This window comes from Meles meles, chromosome 21, assembly GCF_922984935.1.
Source record: "Meles meles chromosome 21, mMelMel3.1 paternal haplotype, whole genome shotgun sequence".
NCBI lineage: Eukaryota > Metazoa > Chordata > Mammalia > Carnivora > Mustelidae > Meles > Meles meles.
The window spans coordinates 15,314,123-15,329,339 of NC_060086.1; the positions used below are offsets into that span (position 1 = coordinate 15,314,123).

General features: G+C 58.1%; 1 protein-coding gene across 1 annotated transcript in view; it reads left to right on the forward strand.

The window, feature by feature from the left end:
- The first annotated feature begins 3,188 nt into the window (after nt 1-3,188).
- The window catches only part of MAD1L1 (mitotic arrest deficient 1 like 1), a 309,358-nt gene continuing 297,329 nt past the window's right edge, over nt 3,189-15,217 (forward strand). The window contains exons 1-8 of the mRNA XM_045993575.1: nt 3,189-3,338; nt 6,194-6,334; nt 8,399-8,578; nt 11,179-11,303; nt 12,128-12,209; nt 13,118-13,248; nt 13,335-13,449; nt 15,080-15,141. Coding sequence (XP_045849531.1) covers nt 3,189-3,338; nt 6,194-6,334; nt 8,399-8,578; nt 11,179-11,303; nt 12,128-12,209; nt 13,118-13,248; nt 13,335-13,449; nt 15,080-15,141 — 986 coding nt within the window. The remainder of the gene's footprint in view (nt 3,339-6,193; nt 6,335-8,398; nt 8,579-11,178; nt 11,304-12,127; nt 12,210-13,117; nt 13,249-13,334; nt 13,450-15,079; nt 15,142-15,217) is intronic.

Sequence of the window (15,217 nt, forward strand, 5' to 3'; positions counted from 1 at the left end):
ATCACTGATTAAATCTCAGGGATAGGACTGTGGGAGAGCCCAGGAAGATACCCATAATCTCCACGAGGGCCCAAGATCTCAGTCCAGCACTCTGCAGTGGCTGAAGACCGGATTTAGCATTTTCCATTATATTTGGTGGTGGTAGTTATGTCCGAGACTCCCTTGTCCTACCCCCAGCACATCCCCCATTCCCATCCTATTTCACACCCTTGGGGGGCAGTGCAGATTTTCCAGACCCTGGGGTGGGGGGGCTGCAGACCCTCCAGAGCCCCCCTGGGGGGGGGATGCATACTCTTCAGACTCTGACCTTTGGGGCACAGTGCAGACCCTCCAGATCCCCTGGGGTTGCATACCCTTCAGACTCTGGGGGGGGGGGTGTGTGCAGACCTTTTGGGTGCAGTAGGCCCTCCAGACCTTCAGTGGGGTGGTTGGTGCAGACCCTCGGGTGCTCTGGCTGTAGGAGCTCAGAGGGCCCTGGGAGGATAGCCTAGCAGCAGAGTATTTTGCTTTGCCAACGAGCCCATCGAAAAGTAAAGATGTATTAATTCAAGTCAATACTGCAGCAAGATTTTCGAAGTTGTCAAGAGCAGGAAGGTTTGTCCCGAAGAGGCCACCGTTGGGCGGTGCTATTCTACACAATACGGTGAGAGGCCACCGCCCCAAGGGATGTCCGTCCCACTTGCAGGGGGCGGGCTCCCCGATCGGCCCGCTGGCTAGTTTTGGTGAGAGTCCTCCGGGCGAGGTCTCCCAGGGACTGGCGGCTCCGGGGCGCACACGGGCTCCCAGGACTCAGTGGTGCACAGACCCGGGTCTTTACGGCGGGTTCTGCTCAAGTCTCGCGAGAGCACGGCGGCAGGTCTCGCGATACGCGGGCGCGGGCGCCGAGGAGGGAGATCTGAGCGGTGGCGGCGATCGCCCGGGTCTTAGGTTAGCTGCCTGGTGCGGAGGTCCCCGGTGGGCGGCGGTGGGCGGCGGTGGGTGGCGGGCCGGGGCCGGGGGACGCGCCGGACGCGGGCGCTGTCCCCTTTTCCTGCTTGTTGGCCTCCTCCCCGCCGCGCTCGGTCCCTCGGAGCGGGGCTGGGGTCCCAGTCGGCTTCTCTGGTGGCGGGGAGCCAAGCGAGGGGCCGGGACCGGGGTCGGAGCGGGGCCACGGCGGGCCCGGGGTCCGAGTGGGCTTCTTTGGTGGTGGGGGCCCGGACCGGGGTCAGAGCCGGACCGGAACCGGGGTCGGATCGGTACCGACTTCTCTGGTGGCGGGGAACGGGCCGGGGCCGGGACCGGGACCGGGACCCGCACTGGAGCGGGGTCGGCTTCTCTGGTGGCGGGGAGCGGGGCGAGGGGCCGGGACCGGGACCGGAGCGGGGTGGGAGCGGAGCGGTGTCTCAGTCGGCTTCTCTGTTGGCGGGGAGCGGGGCGAGGGCCCGGGACCGGAGCGGGGTGGGAGCGGGGCCGGGGTCCGAGCCGTCTGCTCTGGTGGTGGGGAGAGGCTGGAGGTCGGAGCGGGGCAGACCCCACTCGGCGCCTGGGGTCTGGCGGAGCCGGCCCTGTGCCCAGAGTTGCCAACGATGGCAGAAGTACTGGTTGGGTACTGACAGGCAGCGTGCTGTGCACGCGCAGCCCAGGGGTTGTGATTTCCCAGGGCGTGGGTTTCCGTGGTTGGGTTGCTGAAGATTGGAGTCTGTGGCATAAAGAGGATGGAGTTTGAGCTGCTGCCTAATCGCTGCCTTGTGCAGCGGCTTAGTTCCAGGCAGTTGAAAACCTGTGTGTGCTCTTCATTCCAGTGGATTACAGGCATCAGTTCTTACAGGGGATGGTCTCTCCGCATCAGAACATAGTAGCTAAGTTTCCCATTAGGGGATGGAGAGTATGGCCCCGGTCTAACCTGGGCAAACAAAGGGGTTTGCCTTCTGGAGCAGACCTGTGCTGTCTCCTGCGCTTGGGCCTGTATCTACCAGGCTCTCAGCACTCAGTGCTTGTCCTGTTCTGTCTCCCAGTCCGTTTTCCACTGACAGTGTGGTTGAGAAGTGGAGAAGACAGGTGTGTTGTCCGGGGTGCAAATGTGGCCTACAGAGAAGGGCTCTGTTCTCCTCGAATAGGAATTCAGAATTAAACTAAGATTCCTCACTTTCTTCCTTTGGGGTGTTGGCTGGGAGGCGTTTTCATTCTAATACTTGGGAAAGTCCGGGGTGCCTGGGTGGCTCAGTCGGTTAAGCGGCTGCCTTTGGCTCAGGTCATGATCCCAGAGTCCTGGGATGGAGCCCCGCATCGGGCTCTCTGCTCAGTGGAGAGCTTGCTTTTCCCTCTCCCTCTGCCTGCTGCTTTGCCTAGTTGTGCTCTCCCTGTGAAATAAATAAATAAAATCTTAAAAAAAAATCCTTAGTAAAGTCTGTGTGAGCGGGCCTTTTACCTAAGTAGAACGTGGTATGTACCTGTAGGAATTCACACCTTTGCTCATTAACTGTACCTGGGATGTTCCCCACCCACTGGTGGGCGGGCAGGGCAGCCATCAGGCCATGGTCAGTACAGGTTTGGGGATGTGGGTTCTTTTTATTTTATTTTAATTATTTATTAGAGAGCAAGAGAGTGAGCACAAGTGGGGACAAGCAGATTCCCCTCTGAGCAGGGAGCCTGATACGGGGCTGTATCCCAGAACCGTGGGATCATGACCTAAGCTGAAGGCAGACGCTTTAGCATGCCCCGGGGGTGCCCCCACAGATGCTGGTTTTTTGCTGTTGTTCATGCTCTGTCCTCCATGCCCTGGCTTGTGGAGTCCAGTGCACACTGGACTTTAGAGCCATGTAGACCTGGGTTACAGTCTGTTCTGTAACTTTCTGAAGTGCCACTTTCATGATGTGTGAAATATGTGCAGAAAGACCGAGTTGGCCCGTCGTGCCGCCCGAGATGTCCTGTGTGGAGTTACAGGCAGAGTGATGGACTGTGTGCTAGTCGCAGCCCTGCCATCTGGACATGTATGCTGGACACTCGTCCTCATGGCATCCTTGCCAAGTGGCTCTCAAATTTACAGATGAGTCTTGGCTGCCAGCTAACTGCAAACGTGGTTATGAACAGTGGGGACGTGTAAGGACTCAGAGAGAACCCTGGGAGAGTGGGGCCGTTGGTAGAGCTCATGGTGCCTGCAGAGGCTCATGGTCACCCCTCCCTTGTTTTCCTCCAAAAACTAAGTGGCCATGGACGACCTGGGGGAAAACACCACTGTGCTGTCCACGCTGCGGTCTTTGAACAACTTCATCTCTCAGCGGGTGGAGGCCGGGTCCGGCCTGGATGCTGCCACCTCCGCCCCAGGTTCTCTGCAGACACAGTATCAGCAGAGCATGCAGGTGCGTGCCCTGGGGTGCAGGGAGGGGTCTCTGGGTGGAAGGTGCATGCTGTGGGGTGCGGGGGTGGGGGGTCTCTGGGGAGAAGGTGTGTCCCCTGGCAGTTCCTTCTCCAGCGGCAAGTACTTATGAGTGCCCTGTATGGGAGAGTGTTCTCCGGGTAGAAGGCATCTGCCCTTGGCGGTGGCCTTTTCAGGTGAGTGCCCTCCACGTGGATGGGTCTCCAAGTAAAGAGAAAGACTGGGTGTGTCAGTTGTCAGATCTTGGCTTCGCTCTGCCAGGATGTGACTTTTATAGTTTTGCTGTAAGAAGTGTTATTTTACTTTATTTCGTGTTCTTAGCAATGCTTGCTGTAGACCCCTTAAAGAGGAGTCAGGTCTCCTGGAGGACTTGAGCTTCCACAGACTTGTGGGGTCAGTCTCACGGGGACAGGGGTCACTGGGGCCACACGAGGAGGGGGTGGTGTGTGCAGCCTGGCCCCGGCCCCTGCCAGTCTGCATCACTGCCATGCCAGGCAGCTGCTGTCCCCTGCTTCTGCAGCGGGAGCTGGTCCTTGCTAATGGCCTGGGACAGAGCCAGTGGTGTCCTGGGGCTCTGACAGCCCTGAGAAGGCCCAGGTAACCTGTGCTTAAACAAATGCTCCTGTGTTTGTGTGCGTGTGTTTGCTGAACAATTGAATGATTTTTGTTCGTTTAGCGGACTGAGTTACTCACTGCTATTTTTTCCCAGAGAATTTTTTATTCCAAAATTGGATTTTTTTAATGTTTGTTTTCGGTGTTAAAGCACTTTTTGGAAATGATGGTGGTAATTGTTTTTTTGTTTGACTCTCACAGGCAAAATAAGTTGGCAACTTTAGTCTAAAAAATTCTTACGGTTTTGTTGATGCAAATATCTGGAAACTTTTGGCCAATCTGTCAGAACTATAGAATTTAGAATTTCAGAGGCCCAGTTCTCACAAGCTAGTGCTGTGGATGGCCGCCTCTGTGTGGGGGATCCTTGGCTGATCCGTGGCAGAGTGAGCTGGTCAGAGTCTTGTAGCTGCAGGACCGGTCGGGGGCCCTGATCCGACCCTGTGCTGTCCCCACACTTCCAGTAGCGGTTTTGTGCCCTACTGAGCCGCCCCAGACGGCAGGTGAGGGAACTGAAATCCAGCAGGTCTGGAGAGTCTGGCAGTCCCCACCCCCTGCCCTTTTTCTGTGCTCCCGTTTCTGTGGGAAAGGGTTTACAGGCCGGCTCTGCTGCATGTCAGCACGAGTGGAGCTGGAGCGGGCGGCCAGCACCAGTGCTAGGAGCTGGGAGGCGGGTTTAAACAGAAACATGTTTCAGTTACTGTCCTTCCAATGCAGTCCCTGTGCCAGGAAGATCTGGCCACGGACCCGTCTCTCTGGGGCTCTTGGCAGCTGTGCAGTAGTGCCCGGGGGAGCTGGGGGCCACCGTCCTTTGGAGAGGCTGGGCCCTCGCTGCACGCAGAGGTAGGGAGGCCAGTGACGGCGACAGAGGGTGGGCTTCGGAACCCCCACACTTCAGCCACTGTGAACTGAAATGAGAGAAAATGTCAGAGGATAAAGAAAGTGTGAACTCAGGCCCTCCAAGAGTGTGTGAAGGGTTGGGTAGAGCAGATGCCTTTCGTCTGGCCTGGGACTTCTCAGCCTCGGTACTGCTGACATTTGGGGCCGGAGAAAGCTTTGGTTTTGCAGGACTTGCTTCTGCCTTATGGGATGTTACCTGGCCTCTGCCCGCTGGAGGCCGGTAGCAAACGCTGGCTCTCACCCCCTCTTGACAGTCAGCAGTGTCTCCAGATGTCGCCAAGTGTCCCTGGTGGGGCTGAGAACCTCTCACTCTAGCCAAGTGTTGCTCGAGCTGCAGTGTGCCTGTGAGTCCCCGAGACTCTGTGTGGAAGGAAGTGCCTGGTTGGGCATCTGTGGGGTGCAGCCTGAGCTTCGGCGTTTCTTTCTACTGCCCAGGAGCTGCTGTGTTAGCAGCCATCCCTGGAACGGTCAGGCTGTGGTCCATATCCGGATGAGGCCTTGGCAGACTCAGTGGTTCTGTGAAACTGTTTGGTGTGTCTTCTGAGGCCCTTCCAGGCTGGATGTCCCCTTTATGTATCTATTCTGTGTGGCAGGCCAATTTCTAAGATGGCTCTTAAGTCCCTGGTGCTTGGTGGACCACACTTTCTCCCACTTAAACACTAAAATGGTTTTGTGGCAGCAGGATTTTGCCAACATAACTAAGAAATCAGTCAGCCTGAAGATGGTGGGCCTGACTTACTCAGAGCAGGAGAGGGATTCTACATATGCGGGCTCTCTCTTGCTGGTTTTGGAGGTGGAGAGGGCCACATGGCAAGGGATGTGGGTGGCCTCTAGGAGCGGACAACAGCCCAGGGCTGACAGCAAGGAAGCGGCACCTTAGTCCTCCTATGTGTGGAAGAGGATCCTAAGGTCCAGGTGAGTTTGGAGCCTGGCCATCCCTGTTGATTTTAGCCTGTGAGACCCTGGTCAGACAACCTGGCCGGTGTGCCTGGCCTTCTGCCCATAGACCCTGACTGATAACGGGGTTTCAGCTGCTGAGTTTGTGGTAATTTGTTATATGGCAATAGGAGACCAACATGCCCTATTTTGTAGAATGAGTCTATACACTGTCATCTTAGAGCCTACAGTTTTTGCCCGTTGTCATTTCTTCTTTGTCTACTGCCTCCTTCCACCCACTTTCCAGTGAAGGACCCCGCATCCGCCCTTCTTCCCCAAGGCTGAGGATGGGCCTTGTTGGCGGCAGGGGCTCAGTGTGAGTGTTGGACAAGCCGCTCCCCTATTTGGCACAGCTGCTGAGGGTTCTCTTTCCCCTGGGTGTGACCCGGTCAGCTGGAGGAACGAGCGGAGCGGATCCGTTCCAAGTCCCAGGTGGTCCAGGTGGAGCGGGAGAAGATGCAGATGGAGCTGAGCCACAAGAGAGCACGCGTGGAGCTGGAGCGGGCGGCCAGCACCAGCGCCCGGCGCTACGAGGTGGGTGCGAGCAGGTGGCCCCGGCGTCGGGGCGTCGTGCACGGTTCTTGCCAAGCCATAAGGCAGGTGAGCCTACCGGCTGGGAACCTTGGTGCTCTGCCTCTGGGCTGCTGGGGCCTGCTTCGTTAGGCCACAGACGCCAGCTGTGCTTGATGTCCTTGAGGGGGCAGGGCGCAGGGGATGGCAGTCCGCCACGTGTGCCTGGCCAGAGCATGCCTCTCTGCTAGGCTGCCTGTTCTCCCTTCTACCCCTGCCCCACCCAAAGAATCGGGGTGTACACCTAGCAGAAATACCAGGTACCACAGTGTGACAGGCTTAGAAGGTCACAGGGTTGTGTCATCCCAGGTCCAGGCCAGACCAGTCTTGCTCACATGGTCCTAGGGCCTCAGAGCCAGGATCTCCAGTCTTGGGGGTACTTTCTGGTATCCCCGGCTCACCCAGGGCAAACTTGGCACGTGCCACCCCCATTACCTAGGGAAGGTGCTTGGTTTCTACTAAGGTCGTAAATCCCTTCCTTTGCTTTGATCAGCAGCACTTTGCCAGAGGTTTTCAATAAGTGCTCATGATCTGTGGAAATGCTGCCAAGACTCGGGCAGAGCGTTGGACCAGCAAGTCTCTGACCTGCTTACGCTTTCCCCAGCTGTAGATGTCTGGCCCCGTTCTGGCCTTACGTGGCATGTTTGCGTGCTTTCCTAGTCCTGTAAAAATAGCGATGTCTTCAGGGGTGTGATGCTAACTGGGTATATTTGACCCTAATACGCAGGCTTCTGGCTGTGGTGTGCCATGTGGGTCTAGTAGCCCAGGAACATGGCCTGTGAGTGGGTCCCGTGGCCTTGGCATTGCTCCCAGGCCTTCCTCTTAAGATGGGGCTTTCATTCATTTTCTGGGTCATCTTAGGAGGGACAGTTCTGTAGGAACTGGTGGGAAGGGACAGGATAGGCTGTGGGAATCTTGCTGCTCTTGAAGGTGCATTATTACGGCTGCAGGTGGCACCAGCGGCCATTAGATGGTAGGAATTGGGGGTGTTGGTGATGTTGCCCTCGCTCTCAGGCAGACGGCAGGGGGTATGGAGCTATTGGAATTCTCCTGTGCCATTAGTCCTCCAAGGGCAAGACCAGTCCTGGCTGTCCTGGGTCTCCAGGGTGCAGCACAGGCCGTGGCGCCTTATATGTGCTCAGAATATGTTGTAATGAGTTGGAGGAGTGGATCGTTGCATGGTTGGTGGAAGTCTTTTCTTGGGGAAATCAAAGGGTGCAGGGCTGAGTTAATCCCGCGTCCTCGCTGAGCTTTCCCTTCCCACCCACAGACTTGGCTGAATGTGACCCGGAACCATGTGAGCCGGTGGCTTTCAAATTGTCTCTTTGAGTCTTAGACATCTATCATGGTTTTTCAGGGCCTGCCAGTTTGGCCGTGGGTGGGGATCTCAGAACTTCTCAGATGGTGACACTTTGGTTGTTGTCTGAGGTCTGGGCACCCCAAGTATGCCCCATGCGTACTTGGGTTGGGCAGTCTGAACAGAGATGCTAGGTTCCTCTCTGGGGTGGGTTGCCCAGGGCCCTGCATTGTGGAAGGGTCCCCTGACTCTTCGGAGGCCAGACTTGCAGCTCCCTCGAGTGGGCCATGTCTGTCTGCATTCATTCAGCATTTCTTGGTGCCCGGCTGGAGAGGCCTGATCTGAGCACTGGCTTGGGCGTGCGGGTGGGCCTCCTGCTGCACCGCCTCCCAGGGAGAGGCCAGGGGTCAGCAGCATCAGGTGCCCAGTCGGTGGTCCCTTTGCTTCTGGGGATGAGGGTGAGCTCCTAAGTGGCTGACTGCCGACTCCCTAGACCCCTACCCCCGCCCCGCCCTGCCCGGGGTCCATCAGAGGGAGAATGAGGAGTCTCATTCCTGGGGCTGCCTTCCCAGCATCAGACGGTCTGCAGGAGAGGATGTGCCTGGAGGGACCTCAGCTCTAATGGTGTGAGCGGGGCCTGCTGCATGACTGGCACCAGTGTCGGAGGGTCCCCATCCTGAGGGAGGGCCAGGTGGGTCTCCCACTCCCGTTCCCTCTCTCCGCTCTGGCAGCGCGAGGTGGACCGCAACCAGGAGCTACTGACGCGCATTCGGCAGCTGCAGGAGCGGGAGGCTGAGGCGGAGGAGAAGATGAAGGAGCAGCTGGAGCGACACAGGCTGTGTGAGCAGAGCCTGGCCGCTGTCAGCCAGAAGCTGCGGGAGAAGGAGGACGGCCTGGCCGCGGCCGGGGAGGTGAGGGCTGTCCCGGAAAGGGGGTGTTTCTCGGGGGAGAGGCGTGGGTGCCGTGGGGTGCTGGGCAGTGTCTTCTGCCTCCTTGCCACGTGTGCGCAGTGTTCCGGTCGTAGTAATCCTATTAAAAATACTCATTTTGGGGCGCCTGGGGCACTCTGTCAGTTGGGCATCTACCTTCGGCTCAGGTCACGATCTCAAGTTCCCGGGATCGAGTCCTGAGTCGGGCTCCCTGCTTGGTGGGGAGGCTGCTTCTCTCTCTGCCCTTTCCCCTTCCCATGCTCCTGCTCTCTCCCCGCTCCCTCAAAAAAAAACAAAAAACAAAAAAGCAAAAACCCAACTTGTTTTCCACTTCGTGGCCTTCATAAATCAAACACTTAGCATTTCATCATTTAAAAACTTGCCCCACGTTTTTTCAGCATATCCTGATAAATGTACGTACGAGCACATGTATGCAGTGGGTAGCAGGTAACTTTTGGTTTCTGTTACTGATTTTGATGTATTCCCAGGAGTGGGGTTCTGGGTCTCTAGGGACAGCGTCTGGCTTTTGCTACCAGTTGCTGTGTGGTCCTGGCAGCATTGTTGAGGGCCCTAGTTTCCCTGTGGCCTTATCTGTCATGGATGCTGATATCTTCTGGAAATACTTGCACCCCCCCCCCCTTTCCGAAGATGTGAGTGTCACCCCTGGATTTTCATTTCTTTGATTATTAGCAGGTGTGGTAGTATTTGAGAACGTCTTTGAAGCCAGCGCACAGAGGAACTGTAGTCCTTACTGTCTCTACCAGTTGAAGGTTGTATAAATTTTAGAAACAGAGCCCAAACGCTGCTGCTGGTGGAGCCTGGACTCTGACCTTCCCTGTCCCTCTGCTGTGGCACTGCGGATCACAGGTGCAGTGAGGAAAACGATGAAGTGCTGCCTAGGGAGGGAGCAGGGCGCGGGATCATTGGTATTCTGTCTCGGCGTGCTTTTCTCTACTTGACAGATCTCGGGAAGCAGGCTGCAGGTTATTTTTGCCTTGGCAATGCTGGGGAGCATGTTAAGGTTGTTCCTACATCTGTCTTCTGATGTGGATGTTGGCAGGAGAGGAGCCGTGATCAGCCTCAAGACAAGTCCCCGTGTCACCCTTGGCTTGCCTCGGCTGTGTTCTGGAGGCTGGTCTGGGGCCCATGGGGGAGGGCAGGGCCTGCTCTCTGTTCAGTGAAGAGCGAGGTGGTGGGGTAGGCCCTTGCCACACAGGTTGCAAAGAGGATGAGAGGGGTCCAGGGTGGGAAGGTGGCGGCCAGCTGGGATAGAGGACGTGAATTTTGTTTCTGTTTCTTTGTACCTTCTTGGAGAAGCCTTCCCTGGTGACTCCATCGTCACTGCCCCACATGCTCTCTCTCCACCCAGCCTGGCTTGTGTGCTTGTCACTGGGAAGTCCTCTTGCTGACTGCCGGGCTTCCCCACAGCTGGGTCCGCGTGCGGCCGGCTGTCTGACCCTGTGTCCTGTGCAGCCCCTGGTGTCTAGGATGTGTTAATTAGATTCCCGAAGACTTCTCAAAGGCTGTTTTCCTAGTCAGATGTAGTTTCGTAGCTTCATTCTTCTGTGATGCCCAGGTTGATGGGCATCCTTGTAACAGAGTGGACCGTGCAGATGGATGGAGTGCAGGAAGTGGACGGCCCGTGTCAGCCTCCCCTGGGGAATGTGGTTCCTGGGTTGGCATGGGCCCCTGGGTCAGGTGAGAGCGTGTCAGGCCTCCTTGTTGGCAGGGGTGCCCTGGAACTGCAGGGAGTTTGCTGGATCAGCCCCTGTCCTCCACTCTGGGAGGTTATTGACAGGGATGTTTCTGAGTGGGCTTCCCTGGTGGCCTGGTCAGTGAGCTGGCTTCCCCTGGGAAAGCCACAGACAGAGAGCAGTCATCAGATGGTCACTAGGAGGTCACCTGGTAAGGGTACGTCTGATGCAAGGGTGGCAGGTCTGTCCCTAAAAGTCCTGAAGTTCGGCCATGGGCCAGCCTCCCCAGCCCCAGCTTTCTGGCCGAGAGCATGCCTGCACTTTCCCCAAGGGTGAATGTCTGGCCCCGTTCTTGCCCTCTGGTTGAGAGTATGAGGTCTGCAGGGCGTTCCCGTGGCCCCTCTGTTCTGAAGATGGCCTCCGTCCCCTGCTTCTGACCTCTTGGCAGGCCCTGGCTGTGGTTCACAGGGAGTGTTTTATCTGGGGTGGGGCGTGATAGGGGCTCATTCGGGGCGGAGAGGCCAGGGCAGGTGTGGAGGGAGACCCACACAAGCACATTGGACAGAAGTGAGGGTCCCAAGTGACAGATGTCACAGGGCACAGGGCTGTCTTGGCAGGCAGTCCATCACTGTGACCCAGTGGTTTCCCATTTGCTTGAGGGAAATGTGAGGCAGACTGCAGGCTGGATACTCTGGGGCTGGATTGAGGGGTGGCGTCTCCTCCCAGGTCGTATTTTGTAAAGGAGAAGATGGCTTGGTCCCAGCCCGCCGGAGGGGGGTAGCCAATGCAGGCTTTTTCGGAGACATTTGTCTGTGGGTGTGTGGGTCAGGAGTTCACATCTGCATGTGTGTCGCAGCCTGTAAGCAGCTGTGCCCCCTGCCCCCCCAGACCATCAGCACGCTGAAGGGGAGGGTCTCCGAGTTGCAGTGGAGCGTGATGAACCAGGAGATGCAGGTGAAGAACCTGGAGTCTGAGAAGCAGGAGCTCAAGGAGCAGCTGGCCTTGCAGCACAAGTGAGTGGCTGTGCTGGGTAGGGCCCTGCCCCGGTGCCCGATGAGCCTGCTCGCGGGTCGCCCTGGGTCCAGTTGGCCTGAAGCCTGCTGGAGCCAATGCTGAACTGTGTGTCCGGGTGTTACCGGTGCGGGAGACCGTGAATGGGAAAGCCCGGGCTTGTCATCCTCTGCCCTCTGTGGTCTGAGCACCTGGTGACCATGTGTGCTGTCTACGCTGAGCCTGGAGGACCTGCAGGTGCCCTTCCAGTCTGTCCTCCCCGTCCATAGGCTGTTGGTGGCTGACGTAGGGACCATTGAAGTGAGGACAATGAGTGTTTTAAATGTTCTGGGAACAGCATTTAATGTTGTTAATGACTGGGAGCAGTCATTTCTTCCCTCCCCAGGGACTGGGATGCCTGCTTGCAGAGAAGCAAAAAGCGAGGCTTTAAAGGCTACGTGGGGTGCCCCTGGGATGGGTGGGCTGTGGGGCTGTCCAGGCAGAGGCCGCATTCTGAGCACGCATGGAATTCTCTCTCTGTGATATAGGCCTTTCCCTTCGCAGGTGTTGTCCTAGGAGAGCTTTGGACTCTCCTGGGCCGGGTTGGGGGTATGGCGGGGGGGGGGGGCGGTCATGGGAGGGTCCTCGTCTTTGGCTGTGCTGGGGCGTGCAGCAAAGGCGAGGGAAGAAAGCTGGGGGTGTGGACTTAGCCAGCACCCCAATCTGAGGAGACTGAGGCCACAGTGCTCTGGGCCTGGGGCCTACTCAGGAAAGCCTCCAGGGTGAGGGCAGCTGTTGGCTTTACCTCCTACGTCTTTCTGCACATGATGTGCTTTTCTCTCGACAGGAAATGTCAGGAGGCTAATCAGAAGGTTCAGGAGCTCCAGGCCAGCCAGGAAGCCAGGGCCGACCAGGAGCAGAGGATCAGGGTGCGTTACTCTGTTTCAGGCGCAGGCTGTGCCCGCGGGATGTCCCGGTAGTGGTCTCAGCCATCCTGCTGCTTTAGCTGGGGTTTGCTTGGGTGTCCAGGGACCATGAGTGGCCCGTGCCCGCTGTAAACTATTGACACAGTTGCTCATCTCTGTGTGTGCCTTGCCTGTGCTTGGGGCTGGGGCTGCTGCCCCCTACCTCCCTCCAGCTTTGCCTCCTTGTCGGGCCTCTGGCCTCCTGGCTCCTCCTGCCTCTGCTCGCTCACGTGCTGTTCTCTGGCTCTGGGGCCTGCCCGGCTCCGGCACCTCACTCCTGCTCAGTCCTCTGGCCCGTCTCCCAGAGTGTGCTTGCCTGCGTAATGTGGTGCCTGTTTTCTTCCGGACCTGATGTGCAGAGACCTTATCTGTGTCCTGTGTCACCCTGTGCCTGCCGCTTGACCCTGTACCTGGCACAGAGCTGGGCCCTGTTAATGTTTGTTGATTGACTGATTTGGTCCTGGTCTCATGCACTGAGCTTGTTCAGTGACTTGTCACTGATGGATGCCAGCTGTCCCCAGTGTGTCTCAAGGGGACTGCAGATGGCAAAGGAAAGGCTGTCGTCAACGTGGAGAAGACTCGCTTGTTACATGGGCGCTAGTGTGGCTGGAGCGTGTCTGGCAGGGGAGGAGCGCTGTGTCTTACCGATGTGTTTATTTAGGGAGCCTTGGCTGCCTGTCCTCGGGCAGGTGTGCACCAGGGCCGCAGCCCCGAGGGCAGGGCGGCGCAGAGGTGTGACCCCAGCCTGTAACACCATGTTGGGGTGCCCCTGGAGACCAACACGGACGTGGCACAGGGGTACACCTGGTGTTTTGGAGGGGGGCTGGGCTACAGTGGTCAATTTTGTCCTCTCTGTCCCTGGCCTCACTCAGGATCTGGAGCAGAAGCTGTCCCTGCAGGAACAGGATGCCGCAGTCGTGAAGAATATGAAGTCGGAGCTGGTGCGGCTGCCCAAGCTGGAGAGGGAGCTGAAGCAGCTGCGGGAGGAGAGCGCCTACCTGCGGTGAGGCGGGCGCGGGCCGGTGCCAGGCTGGGCTCCTCCTCTCAGGCTTGTGGGATTTTGAGGGACTTTGTTTCTGTCCCTGCCAGGGAGATGCGGGAAACCAACGGGCTGCTCCGGGAGGAGCTGGAGGGGCTGCGGCGGCGGCTGGGACGCCAGGAGAAGATGCAGGAGAGTCTGGTCGTCCTGGAGCTGGAGAAGGAGGTGGGGTCTGGGGGGACAGTGGGCTGTTCCTTGTGGGTGTCCTCTGTCTGGGGGATCCTGGGTTTTCAGTCCGGCATTCCGGTCCCCCCCCCCTCCGAAATGTGGAACTGCCGGACTGGTGTGGTAGGATGAAGAGTGGCCACAGAACTGTGGTGTCCCTTGCGGACACTCATGAGCCGGCCTGTGGTGGGAGACTCGTCTGGGTGAGCACAGTGGGCCGGTGGTCACGCATCCCCATATAGGTGGGGGACACAGGGTAGGGGACACAGGGCGGGGAATCAGGTGACGTGAGGAGGACCCAACCCCCTTGTCCCTGCGCACATGGGGGTGCAGAAGCTCTGTCTCGCCCAGTGCACACGAGGGACACCAGCACTTAGCCTTCTGGCCTCTGGCCCCGGGTCCTGCTGTCCTGTGCTGCATCACTGACAAGCCGCGGGCCCTCTTTCATCTCCTAGGTGGTGGGAGTGTGCTGGTAGCTGCTTGCACTTAGCCAGACGAGCAGCCTGTGGCCTCACAGGGTGGGAGCCGAACTCCTCTAGGATGCTGGCTTACATGTGAACTCAGCCTGAGGACGCAGGTTCAGACCGAGCAGTGTTTCCTCTGGGCAGTTCTGAAATTGGTTAAGATTCGGTCTCCAGAGTCACGCTGCCTTGCGTGAAATCCTGCCATGAATGCTTGCTGGCTCTGTGACCCTGGGCAAGTTACCTAACCTCTCTGTCTGCCTATGTAATGAGGAGTAACGGTGTCTGCCCTGCAGGGTTGTGAGGGCTCAATGAATTCACGTCCCATGCTTAAACAGGGCTTGGCCCTTGGTAGGTGGTCGCTGAGCATCGGCTCTAGCGACAGAGTTGTTCACCAGCCTGTGCCCCGCATGTGAAAGGGCCATCGAGTGACTGCATGAATGCAGTGATGCCAGCAGGGCGCTTGGCCTGGGTGGAGGCAGGACAGGCCAGACAGAGACACATGGTCCTCGCCCTGACGTTTCTTACGTCTCTGGAAGAGGTGGGGAGGACTCCAACGTGGGATGCGGGTGAGCGTGGAGAGTGTGAGATGCAGGATCCGGCAGCCCCACGTGCAATGCCAGGTGGGGCATGTCCCACCTCCTGTTCTCCTGTCCTGCGGGGCCCCCGGCCCTAGTCGGCCATGTCCGCTGAGGGGGAGTGCGTCTGCCCTGGGGCCCGGTGTCCTGTGGAGCCCCTGGAGCGTGGGAGAGGCAGCACATTCTTGTCGTTTCAGCACTCAGGTCTGCCCTGCTGTTTTTATGGGGGCAAGCACGAGGCTTTTTGCTACCCCTGCCCCCACTCTGCGGTGCTTTGTGCGCTGAGACTCTGACCTGACTCCATGGGACCAGGAACGGATGAGGCGCTGAGCGTGCTTATTGTGGGAGTAAGCCGTCGGCTCCAGAGTGGGCTCAGGGTGCTCGGGCGCTCAGCTCAGAGCTACGAGCAGGTTCTTCTGAGTGATCAGGGAGGTGTAACATCCTCCTCATCGCCATCACTTTTGTGGGAGTTCCCTTGGTCTGGGGACTGAGGTGGGTCGCGTGACGAAGGGCTGCAGGCAGCCGCAGAGACCTTGGAAGGGAAATACTGGGGTTACGGTGCTCTTAGCATTCACCTCCCTGTTTTTCCAGAAGCTGCTGGCAAAGCTGCAGAGCTGGGAGCAGCTGGAGCAGACCACGGGCTTGAGCATCAGGTAGGTGGGGGTTGCAAGTGCCTCAGGGTGCCGGGCCGGTGGTCACGGCTGGGAGCGTGGCCCTGGCTCCTGGCGT